The sequence below is a fragment of the Saccopteryx leptura genome, chromosome 8 (genome assembly GCF_036850995.1).
Source record: "Saccopteryx leptura isolate mSacLep1 chromosome 8, mSacLep1_pri_phased_curated, whole genome shotgun sequence".
Classification (NCBI taxonomy): Eukaryota; Metazoa; Chordata; class Mammalia; order Chiroptera; family Emballonuridae; genus Saccopteryx; species Saccopteryx leptura.
Window position 1 is genome coordinate 91,845,076 of NC_089510.1, and position 21,358 is coordinate 91,866,433.

Below are 21,358 nucleotides of genomic sequence, written 5' to 3' on the forward strand. Positions count from 1 at the left end.
CTGGGGTATTTTATGTTTTTAATACAGAGCAACAATATAACACATTATATAGAAAATCTATTAAATAAATACTAAAATCATATCTCCAGGCCTGTTACTCAAAGGTTTTTATGCATAAATTAGAAGACAGTATTGCCTCTTTGCAAGAGCTGAGTTAGAGTTCCTTTGAAAGCTTTTGAAAATAAAGTCAAGTTCATTTTATGTCTACAAATATAATAGCTACAGAACTCCACCTGTCTTGGGCATCACTTCAGGAACGAATGGTAAGAGATAGGAGATGATTCCCTGACTGATTACCTCCTATTCAGTTTTGGGAGTTAGTAGAAGACAGTCCTTTCTCCAACGCAGTCGCTGATGAAAGGTTATCTATTAAAAAGAACTGCGTTGGTTTGCACTGTAGATTGAATGGAGCATTAAATGACTACATCAGTATAACTGCAGTGGGGTAATGGTCGCCTCCAGAGGGTATATAATGTTGTAATAATACTTTCACATAGGTGTAATACTTGTTCAAGTGCCCTTATTTAATTTGTCGGAAATGGTACCCAGCATCTCTCCAGCAAATGCTCTGCACACCTGCCCTCACCCCTTAGTTTTATTTTCCTCTTTCTTTGCAAATGTAAACAAATGAGGAAATATGTGTACTTTCAAACTGTCAGCTATATATCACGGAGGTGTTGGCAACTACAAATCACTTGGAAACAGCTTCTAGAGGGCAGTTAGTGCACTGCCCACAGATACAGTTCAGATGATCGTCGGCCTGCCCCTTCTCGGGCCTGTACTGTAATTTTCCAAACAGCCATCTCTCATTTGCAAATAAAGTTAAAATCAATCCACAGATACCGAATGCTGACTTCATGTCACTCATTTTTACAGGGTTTCTCTTTGTGGGGCTGCCAGATTGTGACCGATGAGAGAGAGAGAGAGAGAGGGAGGGAGAGGGAGAGAGAGAGAATCACTTGCTTCCTTGCTTCTAAGCAGGATTTGGCGGAGATGCGCGGCTAGAGGACTGCGGCGACCGATTTGCACATTTGGCGCGGAGGAGGGGCCGGGGTGCTAGGGGAACAAGCCGGCGGAGGCTCCGGCGGTGGGCTGATCTGGGGGCTCCCAAGCGCTGCTCCCTCTGTGCGCGATCTGGGGGCGGCTGATGGATTTGCATTCGAGTTCCAGCCCGGCGGTTCTCATATTGCCTCGGAATACCCGACCTGGCGCTCCCAGTTTGGGTGCAGACGTTGGTAAGTAACATGTAATCCGATTTTAGTTATTTCCTAGGCCATTAAAGTGGCACTTTTAAAGCAGGTCAGTCTTAAAAGATGCTGCCCGCGCGAGCGTCTCCTTGGCCTGAAGCGTTCCGCGGTCCCCTTCCCCGGCTTCCTCCACCACCACCCCCGCCCCCCGTTTGAGAAGTGAGGGTGCTTGAACGTGAGCTGTCATGGGGCTCACTCTGCCTACAGTATCGCCGCACCTTCGTGCTTTGCCGGAGATCCCCCAAATCCAAGTCGAATTTGGTGTGTACAGCCATTCTGTGGTATTTGTATCCTTTTCCTCTCCTTCCGCCCCATCCCCCACCCCCTTCGCCGTCTGGCCAATGCTGGGATCTGGGATCTAGTCTCCCCCTTATGCAGCCTTCTCGCCTCTCCCCACCCTCTTCTTTTCTCATCTGCACACCACCCAGCCCCACTGCCACATGCCCAAGGAATCGATACCAGAGGCACTCGGAGAAGGCAAGGGCTAGTCCCATCTCAGATCGGAGGAGGCCTCGGGCAGGGATTGCGCTGTGAGTGACAACCTTTCAGGAAGCGGAAAAGAGAGATTCAGACACCAAACCAGGGCTCTCCGGGACCGCGAAGCTCACCACTGAATAGAATGCACCGAGAATTTAAATTAATTAAAACAAACAAACAAAAACCCCAAACAGTTCTGGGACACTCGTTCTGCCGGCCTGCCTGCCACCCAGGTCATATAGGGCTGTGGTCGTGAGCTCCTTGTCCCCAGCAACGCCGTGCTAGGTGAGCACCTCGCTCTGCCTTTGGTTGCAGCTACCATTTCCCTGCAAGTCTCAAAGGTGGAAACACTTAGAAGGATTACATGTGTGATTTGGTGGCCTTTCTAAAAGTTGATGGCCGGAGGAGGAGAAACTGCAAAGCTAAAACGTGATGGATACAATTCAGCTTTCCAGAGATTTTGCAGCTTCCGCTGGGAAGTCCCTTGGAGCAAACCTCGGAGACCGTGAGCGCTCTGCACTGATAGGTACCCGCCGCCATCCCTTCCTACTTTGCCTAATTGAAACCGGTCTGTCTTGAATGTAGGGTGTGCGTTGTAGAGCACGTAGTTTGGCCGCGGTAGCTTCTGTACGCTCACAGGTGCTAGGGGTTAGTTGCATTTTTGAACTGGATAATTTAGTTGTAAAGGCGATGGTAGAAGGAGAGGAACTGAAAATTAACGTAACCTCGGACAGCTTTTCTGGGGGAGGAAATCGTAACTCCCTCAAATAGGCCGGGCGGAGGAGCCAAGGGCCCCTTCCCCGGTGGATCGCTCGCTAGTGTTGTACAAGATAGGAGGAAACTCCTTGAGCTTTTGATCATTTTCCTTTTCTAAACAGATTCATTGTGCGCTTCGCATGGGGACAGCAAATTAGAAAAGGATGTGTAGAAGGCTCAGAGCTCTTCATAAAATGAATGATGCAGCATTTTAATTATTGTTCTAGGGGAGAGAGTTTTGCTTCCATATTGGAATATTTAAATTTTGAATGTGTAGAAATTAATGGCCTCGGAGACCAGGGAAAGGGGTGGGGGAGGTAGGAAACGAGCACATTGGGGAGAAAGGGCTTCTTGTCCTCCTGGTGGACAAATGGTGCTGGCGCTCCCAGCAGGAGCGCACAACCCCGGAGATCCAGGGCCCTTCATCCCAACTTTTGGAGCTTTTCCTGTCGCTTAGACACGCTATACTCCGATAAAGGAAAGGACATGGGTGATACATCCTTTAGGGCATGGTCCAAGTCAGAAATTTAGGGGGTTATAGTTCAGGAAAGAAAGGAAAATGATTACAGAGAGGTCCCTTTGCTATCACTGGGAAGCTTAAGGAAGTCTTCCTGTTACCCATCGATTCCATCACATCATGGGTTGCGATAAAATCTGTGAAACAGTCACCGCCTCTGCACGTTGAGTACAGAAGGTGGTGGTGAAGGTGGTGGTGGTGGTGGTGGTGGTGTGTGTGCGTGCACGCGCGCCGGCGCCGCGTGTGCGTGGGAGGGGGGTGGCAGCTGGTGATGGGAATGGGGTTGTTCTGGTTCTGAGCTCATGTCGGTGTTGGTCTGAGACCTATGTGAGAAATAGGGTGGGTCTGGAATGTTAAGAATGTAGTATGTTACAGAATCCTGCCCAACTGCTGACTTAGTCTCTTATCGCTGCTTCCAATCTTAGCTATGGCAGATCGACCAACACTTGTGCATCATTTTAAATGTAAAAATATCATGCAGATGTATTATGACTGACATTAAAGCGATGTTTTGTTAACTTTATATAATGTACAAATATTTTCAGGATGGTAAGAAATTGACACGTACACTGTGTTTTTCTTTAAAAATTAGTTTTTGTACAAAGCACTTTAAAGAAAAGCCACCTCTACTGGCTAACTTTGAGGCCATGGGCAATTGAGGTTCAGTTGAGGTTTTTAGCGAACTAGAAAGTCCTTGCGTTTCCCATGAGTTGATGACAGGCTTGGTGTGTGTGTGTGTGTGTGTGTGTGTGTGTGTGTGTGTGTGTGTGTGTAGGGGGGTAGTGTGAGCGTGCATGGCCTACGCACAGTTTCCGTTAAGTGGACTCGTTTTGCTGCACACTTGCCCCTATCTAGTTTCTCTACTAAGATGTTTTATTTCCCCAGTAGGTTAAGACTATAGAAATGTCAGCTGAGTCTTAAAAAATTCCTCCCAAAGAGCTTTGTGAACTGTAATTTGGTGGCTGCTTTATACTGCAACGTCTTCCCTCAATTATCCCCTATCTCATGACTCCCTACCTTTCACTTCCCTGAAATAGTTGAATATATATATTGCTCCTCTCATCCCTGGGGGGGGGGGGGGTCTTTCCCTGTGGAAGAAAGTAAAATGTGTCATTGTTACTGAAGTGTTCTGCATCTCCTTCCAGAGCACTGGCTTCTCTCAGATTTTAAAAGTGTGGAAGGAAACGCAGGGATGTTGAATCCAGGGGAAATCAAAGGCTTTGAGCTGCAACACAATAAAAAGATTTCTGGTGCAAAGAGATCGAAGCAAAATGCAGGAGAAACTGTCCAAGTCGCTCTCTTGCCTTAGTGTCTTATTCGAACACCCAAGCGGAATTAGCTCGGTTCAGCTCTTCTGTTCTGGGGACCTGAATTTCCCTTTTTCCTTCTCTTTGGAGAGAAGCCTCTGTGCTGTGAAAAGAATAATTCCAAAATAGAGTCGTACTTTTGAGTCCATCTACAACAGAGAAAGAAGCTTTGGAAACTAGAAGAGCAAACCAGTCTGTCGACAGCTTCCTTGAGAGTTAAGAAAAGAAAAAAGAAAAGGAAAAAAAAAATGCCTACACCCCTTCTCCCTAGCATCTCCACCTTCTCCATCAAAGGAATGTATCACCATAGGTTGGTTTCTTCTCCCGTTTCTTATTTTGACAATTGATCTCTACTCCTCCACATCATTTCTCTTCGCTTAAACACACATAAACACAAATACATACACAAAAGCACACACGCGGGCGCACTTTAGTCTGGGCTTCCCTGTGCTCGCGCCCGACCCCATGCTAAGCGCGTTCTCTTTCTTGGAGCTCATTTTCATGACGTGGAAAGCCGGTTCCAGCGTTAACAATACATATTGTGGGGGGAGGGGGGAAGCCAGCGCGAGAGAAGTTCGAGATTCTGCGCTGTGTGTGAGCTTGCCTTCCTCCTTGCCTTCCTCCCGCCCTTCCTCCCAGTGCCCAATGATGTGCTGCTGGTACCCGGAGAAAGAAACCGCGGCGGCGGCGGCAGCAGCAGCAGCGACGGCAAAGCTGGAACCCTGCGGCAGCCCCTCTCCTCCCTACTCTACTGAGTGTGCCAAGCGGCGGTTCTGCATCCAAAAGAAGCCCATTGACAGGCCCATTGCATTCCCCGCACGTCTCAAGCTTGTTGCCATTTTTTTCTCTTAGTCTCACCCCCACCTCATTTATCCCCCACTGCTTCAGCTTCAGCAAAAGGAAGGGAGGGTGAGGGAGAGAGAGAATTCTTAAACTCACGATTTGCTTTTTCCCCCAATGTCCAATGCTAAAACAGTCTCCTGCAAAAAAGGTAAGTCAATGACATCTAGAGCCTTGTTTGCCTAAATCTGAGGAAAGACCTCAAAAATAAGAAAAAACATTTAAATGAAAAAAAAAAATGAAAAAGAACTGAAGTTAATTTTAATATTTTATAAGGGAGACTAATACTGCAAAATAGTCTCAATCTGCCTTCTCTCTGTCTTTTCATTTAATTGTTTCCAAAAATTGAGTATTGCATACCTGAGGCAGATTTCTCTTTGCTTTTTCACTGGTTCTCTTTTTTGTACAGCTGTGTACATTATATGCAAGTTGAATGTAAAGATTTTTTTCACTCTTCCTATAAATTATATCATTATGTTTTAAGTTAGAGGGTTGACTAAATATTTTCTGGATGTATATATATGTGTGGAGAGAAAACAATACTAAAATCTTCAGTTTATTTTTATTGATTAAAAACAACTATTCAATTTCAATGGACATTTCAGTGACTCAGAAAGGGCAGTCTAATAAAGCTGCATTATTATAATTTATTTACGTATGCATTTTCATATATCGATGACATTAGGCAAGACAAAAAGAACCATGGAGTCGGTTCTGTATCAATAGAACAGTGTACTGTACTTGTTTCTTGTGATTAAAAAAGAATGATGTCTTTCTTTAAAATGTATTTCATGAGATAGATCATTTATCAGCAGGTAAGTATCAAGTTTTCCCCCTTTCTTGCCTTTACCGAACTGTCCTCTAACCAGCCACCTGCCTTTCCATTCGGCTTTTTTACAGGGTTCTTCAGTTGATCTTGAAGGCACAAAAGCATATTCCAAACTAAGCTTTTAATACAGAGCTCCCAGATCCAACATCCTTTAACTGTCACTCTCTTTAGCTCTGACAAGTGCATGGGCTTATTCTCTAGAAAGGAGAATCATTTCTCAGAGGTTTGAATACCCAAATGACACACATACATAGAAATTATTTCATTAAAGGAGACATTAATAACCTCTGTTTGGACAAAGAGGGTGGGAGTATAGTGGGTTACTGAGTATACACTATAATTATGCATGATGTGATGATTCTTAAGAGAAATAAGTGTTCTTGAGAAACTATTTATTTTATACATTTCAACATCTGATGCAATGACCTCATACTTTATCATACTTTTTAATCTAATAATTTTTATTTTAATCATGTCTTTTCATGAGTAGAAACCTACAGTTTAAAGAACTTTTTTTTCCCATCAGAATTTCAGTCAGATCTATAATGGGTATCTCTGATACCAATGTGAATTTTAACAGGCAACCAGGTGAATGGCCAAATATCTGCCTACACCTAAAAGGTTTCACTGTATACCAGTTCCCATGCTTATTATAAGTGGCAATAAAGACTTCTTTTGCTAGTATGATATGACCTTTACCAAGCATGGCAGGATAACATCATCACATGGTACAACAGTTACCTAAATATAAAATATAGGTTAAATTAAGCATGTTGATCAGTCATTTTGAGTGTCAGCTAATGTTTTTATTTCACTCTTTAAAAAGCCCCAAGTTAAGTTGACTAAATAAAAGGCAATTAAGACAGGTAGGAGTCAATTAGAATTGTGCAAATGACTAACAGCTAAAAATCTGCATCTTTCTTTCTGTTGCAGTTTTGTAATCAACCACGAATGATGGAGCCTTCCATAGCCAAGATGCTTTGCAGAAGAAAGATGTTGTGGATTATTCTTCTAAGCACAATTGCTCTAGGATGGACTACCCCGATTCCCCTAATAGAGGACTCAGAGGAAATAGATGAGCCCTGTTTTGATCCATGCTACTGTGAAGTTAAAGAAAGCCTCTTTCATATACATTGTGACAGTAAAGGATTTACAAATATTAGTCAAATTACTGAGTTCTGGTCAAGACCTTTTAAACTGTATCTGCAGAGGAATTCAATGAGGAAATTGTACACCAATAGTTTTCTTCATTTGAATAATGCTGTGTCCATTAACCTTGGGAACAATGCATTGCAGGACATTCAAACAGGAGCTTTCAATGGTCTTAAGATTTTAAAGAGGTTGTATCTACATGAGAACAAACTAGATGTCTTCAGAAATGACACCTTTCTTGGCTTGGAAAGTCTTGAATATCTGCAAGCAGATTACAATGTAATTAAACGTATTGAGAGTGGTGCATTCAGGAACCTAAGTAAACTGAGGGTGTTGATTTTAAATGATAATCTCATCCCCATGCTTCCAACCAATTTATTCAAGGCTATCTCCTTAACACATCTGGACCTGCGAGGAAACAGGTTAAAAGTTCTTTTTTATCGAGGAATGCTCGACCACATTGGCAGAAGCCTGATGGAGCTCCAGCTGGAAGAAAATCCCTGGAACTGTACATGTGAGATAGTGCAACTGAAGAATTGGCTGGAACGTATTCCTTACACAGCCTTGGTGGGAGACATCACCTGTGAGACCCCTTTCCACTTCCATGGAAAAGACCTGAGAGAAATCAGGAAGACAGAGCTCTGTCCCTTGTTGTCTGACTCCGAGGTGGAGGCTAGTTTGGGGGTTCCCCACTTGTCCTCCAACAAGGAGAATACATGGCCAACTAAGCCTTCCTCAATGTTGTCCTCTGTCCATTTTACTGCTTCTTCTGTTGAATACAAGTCTTCAAATAAACATCCCAAGCCCACCAAACAACCCCGAACACCAAGGCCACCCTCCACATCCCAAGCTTTGTATCCTGGTCCAAACCAACCTCCCATTGCTCCTTACCAGACCAGACCACCCATTCCCATTATATGCCCTACTGGGTGTACCTGTAATTTGCACATCAATGACCTTGGTTTGACTGTCAACTGCAAAGAGCGAGGATTTAATAATATCTCTGAACTTCTTCCAAGGCCACTGAATGCCAAGAAACTGTACCTGAGTAGCAATCTGATTCAGAAAATATACCGTTCTGATTTTTGGAATTTCTCTTCATTAGATCTCTTGCATCTCGGCAACAATCGTATTTCTTACGTCCAGGACGGGGCCTTCATCAACCTGCCGAATCTAAAGAGCCTCTTTCTCAACGGCAATGATATTGAGAAACTGACGCCAGGTATGTTCCGAGGCCTACAGAGTTTGCACTACTTGTACTTTGAGTTCAATGTCATCCGGGAAATCCAACCTGCAGCCTTCAGCCTCATGCCCAACTTGAAGCTGCTATTTCTCAACAATAACTTGTTGAGGACTCTGCCAACGGATGCCTTCGCAGGCACATCCCTGGCTCGGCTCAACTTGAGGAAAAACTACTTCCTCTACCTTCCTGTCGCTGGCGTTCTAGAACACTTGAATGCCATTGTCCAGATAGACCTCAATGAGAATCCTTGGGACTGTACTTGTGACCTGGTCCCCTTCAAGCAGTGGATTGAAACCATCAGCTCAGTCAGTGTTGTGGGTGAAGTACTTTGCAGGAGCCCTGAGAACCTCACTCACCGTGATGTGCGCACCATTGAGCTGCAGGTTCTCTGCCCGGAGATGCTGCACACTGTACCAGCTGGAGCGTCACCAGCCCAGCCTGGAGATCCTCACCTTCCTGGGGGACCAACAAATGCATCACCTTATGAGTTCTCTCCCCCGGGGGGCCCTGTACCACTTTCTGTGTTGATTCTCAGTCTGCTGGTTCTGTTTTTTTCAGCAGTCTTTGTTGCTGCCGGCCTCTTTGCCTTTGTGCTCCGACGGCGCCAGAAGAAGTTGCCCTTTAGAACCAAGCGGCAGGAAGGTGTGGACCTCACTGGAATCCAGATGCAATGTCACCGGCTTTTTGAGGATGGTGGAGGAGGTGGAGGTGGAAGTGGTGCTGGCGGTCGACCACCTCTTTCCTCTCCAGAGAAGGCCCCCCCTGTGGGTCATGTATATGAGTACATACCCCACCCAGTTACTCAGATGTGCAACAACCCCATATACAAGCCTCGGGAGGAGGAGGAAGTGGCTATTTCATCAGCCCAGGAAGCAGGGAGTACAGAACGTGGGGGTCCTGAGACACAGGCTCCAGGACTGGGTGAGGTTCTAGGAAGTGAGCAGTTTGCTGAGACACCCAAGGAGAACCACAACAACTACCGGACCTTGCTGGAAAAAGAGAAGGAGTGGGCCCTGGCAGTTTCCAGATCCCAGCTCAACACCATCGTGACGGTGAATCATCATCACCCTCACCCTCACCACCCAGCAGTCGGGGTTTCAGGGGTAGTTGCAGGAACTGGGGGAGACTTAGCTGGGTTCCGCCACCATGAGAGGAATGGTGGGGTGGTGCTGTTTCCTCCCGGGGGAGGCTGTGGTGGTGGGAGTATGCTACTAGACCGAGAAAGGCCACAACCAGCCCCCTGCGCAGTGGGATTCGTGGACTGTCTTTATGGCACAGTGCCCAAATTAAAGGAACTGCACGTCCATCCTCCTGGCATGCAATACCCAGACTTACAGCAGGATGCCAGGCTTAAAGAAACCCTTCTCTTCTCGGCTGGAAAGGGCTTCACAGACCACCAAACCCAAAAAAGTGATTACCTCGAGTTAAGGGCCAAACTTCAAACCAAGCCGGATTACCTCGAAGTCCTGGAGAAGACAGTATATAGGTTCTAACAGAAAAATAAAAATAAATTAGTACTTTTTTTTTCAAAAGAGAAGAAAAATGAAAGAAATATATCCCTTGCTCCTTTTCCACTTTTCCCAGTAAATTCATTCTCACAGACTTCCTTGCCCTGACCAGAACTGAAACCGCATGATAACTAGAAAATACAGATGTATGTGCTCCCCTCTCAGATGTAATTTGGAGGAAGGGCCATACTCAGATCATTAATCGATAAAGTGCCTTCGCAGACTTTTGCCAGCAAATGTAATCATTTTTTTAATACTGAAACTTGAGACTTTGTGCCATGTATAAGGTATATGGGGGATCATTGTGTTGATCCTAATTAAGTAAAATTCAATGTATCTTTTTATTTTCAGTAGCTATTTTTTTTTAAACTTCAGTTTTGTTTGACAGGGAGCAGAGAAAACTAAGTGACATTCGTGGCTCTCTTTCCTCTCCCCATCATGGCACAGATTCTGTACATGTATTAACAATGCAGTTTGCTGCATGCCTGGAAACTGCAAGACAGGGAGGGAGGGGGCGGGTCTTGCTCAAATGTCCTCACCCACTCTTTGTTCTCACACACACACCCACAAACAAATCACAGATCACTGCACACAGGCCCCTCCACCTGCAGCCTTTTGTTTCTGGTGCAGACACACACACCACCACCACCACCACCACCACCACCACTCCCATTCATACCAATCTAATTAGTTCTGGTTTGATCCATTAGTCTCCTCTTCGTAGCTCCACCTTCTCTCCACCCTTAGTGTACAGCTCACAACATTTCTCCTACCAGCCAAGAAAAGTCTTATTCTAGGCTGGATCCTATGGAAGTGGAGCCCTTGGTGGTTTAACAGCCAGAGGCACACACCTAGAGATGAGCATCCTCTTTGTGACACTTCATCCTGATGCCAAGATTTTTTGGAGAACATCTGCACTTTCTTATATATATATAATTATATATATATATATATAATATTAAAAAAAAACAAAAAAGCAACTGGGTATATATCACTAACAGCTTTGTAGGAAGCACTTTTAATGTTTTCTCTCACACAGTTTCAAAAGAAGTGTGCATATATTTATTCTGTAATTTCAGTTATTATAAATTGTAAAGGTAATGTTTAATCATTGTATAGTGATTATGCATCTGGTATAGCTTTCCTAATAAAAAATTTTTTGAAAAACATAAACATTATATATAGAGGATACAAAGCTTGAACCTTAAAACTCCAGCTATGCCATGCCTTTCATGCTCACATTAAAAAAGTATCTTTCTTTTGCTTGTTATACAGAAAGCTAGCTTATTAACAAGTTTGATGCACTGTGATGTTGATAAATCTTTTAACTCATCCTGTCCATCCCATACCAGGATATTGGGACTTTAGAATCATCTGATTTACATAAGTAGTTCACTTATTTTCTCTTGGATTGTGTATTTCAAACTTATTGCACCAATGCTGTACCATTTTTCCTAGACAGGATGCAATTAGTGAAAAATAAGGTAACTAGATTTCTAAAAGATATAGAAATATAAACTTAAAAGGAGGTAATCAAGGATTGAGTCATTTTAAGACAGTAAATGACAAAAAGAAAAAAAATATTGTTATTTAAATGTACGCTAAAATTACACACACACACTAATCAAAATCTAAGACTTTGGAGACAATTTGGCTCTCAGTACCCTGTCACTTGTGAAAGTTATCACTTACACTTAGCTACTGTTTTTTTCCAACCACACACGGTAACTGGACCCAGTCACACATGATCTAAGACAGAGGATGTTGAATGAGTTCTTTTCCACATGTGACATTAAAATAATGTTTCAAAATTAATCTGACAATCCAAGTTATGATGCATTTACATGTGAGCAAAACCAAAGAAAATCGGATTTTTAAGGGGCTAGCATCTTGTTTATAAAGCAACTAAACTGATACTGAGATTGGGAAGCACTTATCTCATTAGGCCATTAGAGGGCAGCAGAGATCCAGAGATTCACAGACCCTGTAGCTGCAGAATTGCGCAGTGTGACCCCGTGTTCTCTGCCAGTGTTTCCTGACGTGCTGTTAGTAGAAATTATCCTTATGTGGTGAATGTAATTCACAAGTCACTGATGCCTTACATCACATTTTTTTTTTCATAAAAAGGAGACTAGCATCTTCTAAAACTGTGTGACTGATATAAAGTTACAACCTTGTACTTGGAAAAAAAAAAAAAAAAACCCAAACCCTGAATGTCTAGAACATACTTATATATCTCTTGATTGATACATGGCTATCAACATACATATGCATAAAATCAAAACCACAAGTATACCAATATAAAAATGCAACTTTTCAGAGCTACTTTGCATTTGGCACATTGTACCTGAAACTTCTATCCTCCATATTTGAAGTATATTTTGGAAATACTTAAGATGAAGAAAAACCCACAGGCATGGTCTGTTATTTCTCTACATACACTATTGAAATGTAGCTCTTCTTAGGCAAGAGAATCAGACCCACTATTAAATAGATGTGATTTTTTGTTTGTTTGTTTTTGTTTTTTATTTTTTCTCCTTTTCATTTTCCCATGTCACCTTTTTCGTAGTTATCTCACTTTATTTATTTTAAACATTTCTCCTTTGTTCATTTAAACCTTTTCCTAGGGCACAGAAAGTACTAAACTTTAAGTGTTTTAAGACCTAGTCTATGGAGTTCTAAACTAGTGAGTTTTCATGTTACCATTTCTCTTAATTAAATATTTTGGTGAATAGTAGAAAGCATGTGCTTAGTAAAAATTTGAAGTGCAAAGCTAGACAATTCTGACAGCAATCATTTTCTTAATAACTGTGCACACATTCATAACATAGTAAATTATACAAATCAGGTTCAAGTGCAATCCCTAATGATCCTGGTGCTTCTGATATTTGAGAAATGAGTATCCATAAACCATATAAAATTACAATATAACTTGATAATTATAATGCTTATATTTTATTCATTAAATACATAAAATAAGACTGTCTTAAAATATAAGTAATTATTTTATCCTTAAATGAGAAATAAATTTATTTAGTGAAAATAAATTTATATAAAAATAAAGAAAATAATTTTTTAATTATTTTGCATCCACACTGTTTTTTACCCCTTCACTAGATCACTTATTTTTATTATGTATTAGATTTACTTAAGTTAATTTATAATGCCAGGTATGTTTTCTTAAAGTGCCATGAGTATTCATATAAGTACTGTGATTAGAATTTGTTTCCTGTTCTTATTGTAGTAAAATGCTTATTTTTGAGAAAAAGGCACATTACTATTTACTTCATGGTGATGGCCAGTTCAACTTAAGCAGACCCAGATCCAGCAGATATTGATTGTTATTCATTGCTCTGTTGTTATAAATTGTAGTATTAATATTTAAAAATAATAAAATGTATTATCCCTTTAACTATAAACAAGAACGTGAGTGACCATGATTGAAATTAAAATATTAGTCTGATTCAGTAATACTTTTAACATATTATCATCTACAGCATTATTTATGTAGATGCTTAATGTCTATTTAAAAATTATATTTCATTTAATTTCAAAATATTGAAAATAATATATAAGATGATGATAACCATATTTTAAATGAAATTTCAGAGAGGAAGGTCATAAAAAAAGTTTAATGGTTTAAGTTTAAAAATGCTGTTTTAATCTAGAATGTTAGTTTTAAACCCTTAGTATCTGAAAATAATATTTGTGTTTAATATTATGAACACTGATAACTCAATTGCAGAAGGGTGGGACTTTAACTACTGAAACACATTATTTTGGTTCTTTAGTGTAAATTTATTGTTCATACAGTTCAATCCATTAGATAGTTATATTGTCCAGACCAATAAATGTTGCATTTTTGTAAAATGACTATGACAAAAAACACATTAATGAAATACTTCCGGTATGTGAGACACATGGCTATAATGAGTCAAGATAATGTGAGAGAAAATGGTAATAAAATAACACTTCTTTTTAAATATTTTGAGTTAGTTTGACTTGAGCTTAGACTTTTATAACTTATACTTAGCTCAAAATCTTCAACTGTAAAACTTCAGGTAAACAGAGCGTAAATAGCTATCACTATTTCACCACATAAGTATCCTTTTTAATATATTATAGGCCTTTTAATATTAATAGGAGCAATAACACATCGTGTGTGTATATATACATATATATGGTACTATTATATGTGTATATACACTATATACATGTATATACTTCATATATGTTGGATTATACTGATGTAAATTAGGCATTTTTTCACATGTATAACACTTTCAGTTTTATGCATTTTACTTTCTTGATTCTGTCTAGCTACTGTCCACGTGAAGCTGGATGAAATTATAACTCTTCACTTTAGGCACAGTCACATGTAAAAATTTACACTGTAATTAATATTTCTGAATTTAAAAAGTTCTTTTATCTTCCAATTTGTTTTATTTTGTTATTTAAATCTAGAAAAAAAATTTCAGTAAATTGTGATTCATTTTAATCTTTACAGTAATGAAACATCTCTTATAAACATGCAACATATTCAACTGAAAAACAAGTGCTCCTTTTTCATTTTTCTATTTTCTAGAATAAATTTTACAGGTGAAAACAACTTCAGTAGATTTATTAATTTGATCAGACCTTGTAATTTATCTAGGTATATAGAAAATGTGAAACCTTGAAGGTAAATGTGAAAGTAAAGACACTATTTAAGATATTCATCATCTTATTTTACTTCTTTTTTATTTTTATTTTATTTGAGAGATAGACAGGGAGGAGCGAGATTAAAAGAATCAACTTGTAGTTGCTTCACTTGAGTTGTTCATTGATTGCTTCTCATATGTGACTTGACCTGGGGCTCAAGCCGAGCCAGTGACTCCTTGCTCAAGCCAGCAACCTGGGATTCAAGTCAGTGAGCTTGGGTTTCGAACCAGAGGTCTTTGGGTCCAAGCAAGTGACATTGGGATCTTGCTGATGATCCCACTCTCAAGCCGGCGATCCTGCTTTTAATCTGGTGCACCCCTGCTCAAGCCAGTGACCTCAGGGTTTCAAATGGGTAACTCCACATCCCAGTTTGATACTCTATCCACTGTACCACCACTGGTCAGGCTTATTTTACTTCTTTTAAGATCATTCTTTACTTACTGGAAGTAATAATAAACATATATAACTATTTTTAGTGTGCTTTTACAAAATCTAAATTGAATGGGATATTTTCTCAACCAAGAAAGCAGGTGTACACAGAGCTTATTAGATGTAAAAAGGTAATGGTTTGGATATCTCCTTTAACTTTGATCATATTTGCTCATGAAAATAATATACATATTTTTGAGAATATGACTATTTCTTTTCTATTTTATTGATACATATAGCTTATCATGTTTTAAAATTGTAATAGAAAATAATACTTCTGGTAAACCTTCAATGATATACAGTGGTACCTTGAGATACAAATTTAATTCATTCTGTAACCAAGCTTGTAAGTCAGTCAACTCATATTATCAAACTGCTAATACTGGACTCATGTGCCAACATGCCAACTAGCAGCAGCTTCCCAAATCATGACTCATATCTCGGAATTTCGCTCGGATCTCGAAATACAAACCGAGTCAGTTTGTATCTTAAAATAAAATTTGTATGTTGGTCTGTTCATATCTCAAGGTACCACTGTATAGCCAAAGAGGTATAATAATAAATTTGTGGTTGATTCTACTCTTACAATATCTTTAATTATTAAAACACAGATTAACATTAATAAAAAGAAGGCTTTCCTCATTCCCACTCAATGATTAAAAAGGCCAAGAACACCTAATTAAAAGATTTTTTTAGTATATTTAGTCGATCCACTTGTTCATTAAATTGATAGGACCTGCACTGCATAAAACTATATCAAAATCAAATAGTTTCATCAAAAAAAATGTGCCAATGACCAGTAAAACAAATCTGAGTACATTAACACAACTATAATAATTAAGTTGTTCTAATGGTGAAAGGTACCATATTACTAATACTATATTTTATGCGAATACAGTGCTTTTGACACATTTTATTACAAACTTTTAAATATAGAGTTTATTTGAATAATGAAAGAATATATAATTATTTTGGTAACACTTTAAAATCAGAGCAAAACTTTTCTAATCTGGGGGTGGCAACTTTAGCTTTGAAAAAAAAATGCTAAAACAAAAATATCAACTGATCATGTAGAGAAATGGAAAGAAGTTCTCTTCTCCCTTCTTAGCCGATTCCTTTCACTATTTCTGACAGCCCTGCGTTAACGTCTGTTTCTGACTCAGTACCAGATAGTCTGTGACTAACAGCACATTCACTGAGTTCAAAGTAGGTGCCAAAGTAAGACCAGGAATTGATGAATGTCTTTGTATCAAATGATAAAATGTCCAATTTACTTATCTTTGTAACTAGACTGAGAGATAAATTCAACATTTCTCCCTTCATTGTGAGGTAAATTATAAGAATGGTGAAATAAGGCAGAAACTATAATAATAAAACCAAAACTATTTCGGGAAACCAAAAGAAAATCAGCAAATGCTTTAAAAATACGGAACCTTTCTTTAAAATCTTAAATCCTGCTTTTCCTCTGTGAACTGCCCTTTGTCTTTGCTGTGGTATCCAAAATATTGGTGTCATTTAAATTCAAATATAAATATAAAATATTTGTATTAAAACCACCTCCTTTTACTGGAATCCACATATTTCAGTATAAAAATAGTGACTATTCAGCTGTTATACTGTTGCTAGGAGTTCTAAGTTTGTTTTACCCCACAGAATTCTGGTAAAACAATTTATTTCAAAATGACTTTTTTTTGGGGGGTGAGGTCTGTCTGTGGTAACTAACTTTATAATAAAAACAAATCTATCAATATTTAAACAATTAATTATATACTATAATTAGAGAAAAAAGAAACCCTAATGTCTATCTAAATTGGATATTTTATATGTATTAAATTGAGTTGTTTTATTCTTACTTGTGCTCTTCCTCACCAGATAAGAATTCAAAAGTGAACTCTGTTCTTCCATTTCTAATTAACAGTTCACTAGATGTTTTACTTTTCTAGCTGTCAATAAAAGGAAGGTGGATTAGAAAATGTTAACAGAATAAATAATCTGTGAAATAATTAGGCCCATGAATTTCTCACTTTTCCCTCAGGAAATCTTCCTCAGCAAGAAGGACAATGGAACGCAAAGGGGAAACATGACAATGCCTACTCTTTCTGAAGACCATGTGGTGAAGGTTTAATGCAGGAAGTCTGTGCTACACTTTCATATTAACCTTTTGCTGTTCTACTTTGGAAGAGTTTAAATCCCATGTTCATTTGCTATATTTTTCAACATGATTCTATGCCACTTCAGTTAACGTCTATTATCATAGACATTGAACATGAAATCAAATCTTCACAGTAACTAAACCATCTATATTTAAAGTAAATTCTAATGCAAAAGAAATCATATGGATAAACTGAGGTAGCAATGCATATTAAAACATTTACCTTAATTCATGATAGTTGTGTAAAACAAATTATGAAGGCTTTTTTATTTTTATTTTTATTTTATTTATTTATTTAATTACTTACTTACTTGCTTATTTATTTACTTATTTTGAGAGAAGCAGAAAGAGAGACGCAGGAACATCTAATTGCTTCTGTATGTACCTGACCAGGAATCCAACCAGCAAACTCCACGCTCTGGCATGACGCTCCAACCAATCGAACTATCTAGCCAGGGCTTATTTTTTTTTTCTTTTAGAGACAGAGAGAGGAAAGAAAAGAGAGGTGAGGGGAAAGGGAAACATTCATTTGTTGTTCTACTCAGTTGTGCATTCATTAGCTACTAGTACCATGTGTGCCCTGACTGGAGATCGAACCCGTAGCCCTGTCATTTCATGACTATGCTCTTAAATTAATTAATTTTTTTTAATTAGAAATTTTTTCTATACAAATAAGAACTCTTCGTTACTACCTATTGTAATTAATTTTTGGTGACATTAGCATAATATTTTTCCTGAGTCCGATACTACATACAATTCATTTAAGGAACAGAAGCTGATTACTAATACATATTTAAGAATACAATTATTTATTAAACATTGACTGTAATTTACCATGTAATATATTCCACAGGTACAACTATTCCAAAACCAAAGATATGTAGTTTAAAACATTTTTATTAGCTGCAATTCTATTTGTATTTAGGATTTGAATTTTAACAGTGTAAATGATATTGAAATTGCTTCTTAATTTGGATCATATATTTTTTTGTGCTTTATAAATATGGATAATTAATTGTTGAACATTGCTTAAATGAATTCTGGATATATATTTTATTTATAACCTCTTTATCAAATAAGTGACAGTTTGCATAATTTGTTTTTGGACAGATATAATTTTAAAATGGTTTTAATTTAAGGTTCAACATGAATTAAGATATAGTGGGGAATCCTGAACAACATATAAAATCTACCTGCTAATATTCTATTTGAGAAAAAAAGAAAACAGGTTTGATTTGACAATAAATCACCTCATCTCATGTTGATTCAAACATTGCTACCCATAGTTCTGAGATATCACATTCACTACTCCTACCTCATTTAAAAATTATGGGTTGACATTTCTATAAATCATTTGTCTTAAATAGGGGGTAGAGATAGTGATTCTGGGGAACTTTGCTGCAAACTGCTCTCTGTCTAGCCTCCTGCAAATTAGTAGAAAAAAGCTCCACTCATTTCCACTGCAAGGGGGCATCACAGAATAATGGAACAAAATGTTTGCAAACAGAAAACAGGGAGAGAGAGAAAACAATGTGCAGTCAGTTGGGAAAAACTACTGAGATAATTCTGATATGGCCAGTGATGAAATCTTCCTGCGGGAACTGCTGTTCTCAGCAAATATCTTTAGTGGAAACTAAGCAAATACTTTATCTTTCACTATATGTACTTTGCTAATTTCCATGCTTGCAAAAATCACTGTGGTCATTTATTTATTTTCTGAAACTATATATCTCCTATGGGTATCAAAATTTAGTTTCAAATTTCTTTTGTCCAATTGTCCATTATTGATACAGAATTAATACAGTTTGTATATTCTCTCAAATATTTATAAACAATATATACTCTATGCTGATTTGGGAATGTTGGAATAATTCACCTTAAGTGTCTTTCAGTCACTTTTCATGTCTGTGTCAAGAATTATGGTTTTGCAATTATATTGTAGGCACTTGAGAAACACAGACTGTTTTCAATGTGATTTGTAGCCTAGTGTCTTAGTCCATATTTTGCATAGTTATGGGAAATAGATTCAGATAAACTTCTGAGTTTCATGTATCTTATCATGTTTCTAGAATAAAAACATTATATCTTTCTTCCCATCATTTCTAACACTCCAACTTAACAATAAACACTGGATAAATATTTGTTGACTAAATGAATGAACAAAAATTTAAAATATGTGTGGCTTATGAGTTCTTGCAAAAATTGATAGTTCTTTAGTATGAAACCCAGAGAAATAATGAGTGGAGTGTAAAAAAGTGGAAAGAAGTGTTACAGTACAGGGAATGTAACCATTATTATTCTTAAGTAAGAGATAGGAGAAAGAGAGAGAGAGAGGAAGGGAGAGAGATGAGAAACATCAGCTTATAGTGTGGTATTTAGTTGCTCAAACTGGATAAGCCTGCGCTCAAACTGGAGACCTCGGGGATTCCAGCCTGGGACCTCAGTGTCCTGAGTCGATCTTCTATCCACTTTGCCATCGCCTACTTAAGTTGTAATAACTACTTTTCTTGGCTTAAAAAAAATAGTTATATACACATTGACTTCAAGGAAATAAGATTGAGGAAATAGTAGTTTGAATATATCTCTTGGGAGAAACTAATGGTGAAAAGAATGCAGGAAGTAAGGAAAGAAGGAAAGAAAGAAAGATGGAAGGAAAGAAGAAAGGAAGGAAGGAAGGAAGGAAGGAAGGAAGGAAGGAAGGAAGGAAGGAAGGAAGTGAGGGAGGGAGAAAAAAAAGGAGAATAGAAATTATTGTAAATCTTTGTTTTATCCTCCTATCATCCAAAGCAGAAAAAAAGAAAAGAAAAGAAAAAAGCATGGCCAGTAATATGTAGTGTGGTATTAGTGAAGCTTGTGCTCAGTTGTTTAAATGTTTACAAATAAAGAACAATAATTTATTAGGCTTTGTTAATATCTCCTTTACTATAATTGCTTAATGGAAGGTTCTACCACTTTATTGAAAATTCTACTGGGATATTAATTCAGCCAAGAATATTAAATAAAACAAGGCATCCATACAAGTATTTAATTAAATTTTTTTTTTTCTTGGAAGTAAGAAGTGAGGAGGCAGAGAGACAGACTCCTGCATGTGCTGGATTGGGATCCACTGGATGATGCTCAGCCCATCTGGGGCATTGTTCCTCTGCAATGGGAGCAATTCTAACACCTGAGGCAAAGGCCATGGAGCCATCCTCAGTGCCTGAGCCAACTTTGCTCCAATGGAGCCTTGGCTGCGGAAGGGGAAGAGAGAGACAAAGAGAAAGGAGAGGAGGAAGGGTGGAAGAGCAGATGGGCATTTCTGTGTACCCTGGCTGGAAATTGAACCCGGGACTTTCACATGTTGGGCCGATGCTCTACCACTGAGCTAACTGGCCAGGACCTTAATTTAAAATATTTTAATCTCTTTCAGATGACTCAAAAGTACATGAGTTTTTACTTAAAGTGACAGGGCATGACTAACTATATTTTTGTATTTCAGTTTCTAATCCTGTTGTGGATAAAGGTGGGGTAAAATTAGATGATGAATGAAGAATTGAGTGGATGATCTTCTGGATTAGTATATAAACTATATTATTACCTTGCAAGATTCAAATATTAATTCATATCTAACCAAATTTTCACTTAGGTAAAGTGAGACTTTAAAAAAGAGAAATAAAAGCATTTGTATTCTTATTAAAATCTGAATCTTAAAAATGATCATATTCTCCTCTCTCTTGCCAAAGGATATGATGGAGTAATCAATGAAAGTTTAATTGATTATAAATTTTTCCCAACAAGAAAGATTTAAGGACAATAAATATAGATTTTTATAAACTACAATCATTTGTTTTATTTACTTTTATTAAAATTATCAATAGCTATGTGAAAATTTAGTCTATTTTGGATTTCTGCAAACTTACTACTATGGTCCTAGTCCTTAGCTACCTTGGATGTTCCATTTTGTGTAAAATTGTAAAACCAGGTTAATATTTTATATTATTTTAAATATATACTTGTGTTTGAACTCTAATTATATTAGAAAAAGTGATCCTCCACTGAATCACTTTTTGAATAATATATTTTAGTACATGTAGAGTAAATTTAAGTATTTTAGAAGTTACTGTAAAAAAGATTGCTGAATTTCAAACTTGTCAAAGCAAATACATTGCATGTAGCTCAGTAAATCTTAGAAGCTGTAACGTGAGAGTATCTAGATAGTCA

The 21,358-nt window shown here is 38.2% G+C and overlaps 1 protein-coding gene across 5 annotated transcripts; it reads left to right on the forward strand.

Moving 5' to 3' along the window:
• The first annotated feature begins 1,014 nt into the window (after positions 1 to 1,014).
• Positions 1,015 to 12,891, forward strand: SLITRK3 (SLIT and NTRK like family member 3). Of its 5 annotated transcripts, XM_066347471.1 has the most exons (3): positions 5,091 to 5,295; positions 6,907 to 8,347; positions 8,927 to 12,891. In XM_066347471.1, exons 1-3 carry the CDS (start codon positions 5,269 to 5,271, stop codon positions 9,859 to 9,861), a joined length of 2,403 nt encoding a protein of 800 aa, XP_066203568.1. In that variant the 5' UTR covers positions 5,091 to 5,268; the 3' UTR covers positions 9,862 to 12,891. The 5 variants fall into 5 exon arrangements, with proteins under 5 accessions (XP_066203566.1, XP_066203565.1, XP_066203567.1 ...); XM_066347469.1 differs by lacking the exon at positions 5,091 to 5,295 and adding an exon at positions 1,015 to 1,235 and having other exon boundaries at positions 6,907 to 12,891; XM_066347468.1 differs by lacking the exon at positions 5,091 to 5,295 and adding an exon at positions 1,677 to 2,250 and having other exon boundaries at positions 6,907 to 12,891.
• The last annotated feature ends 8,467 nt before the right edge of the window (positions 12,892 to 21,358 follow it).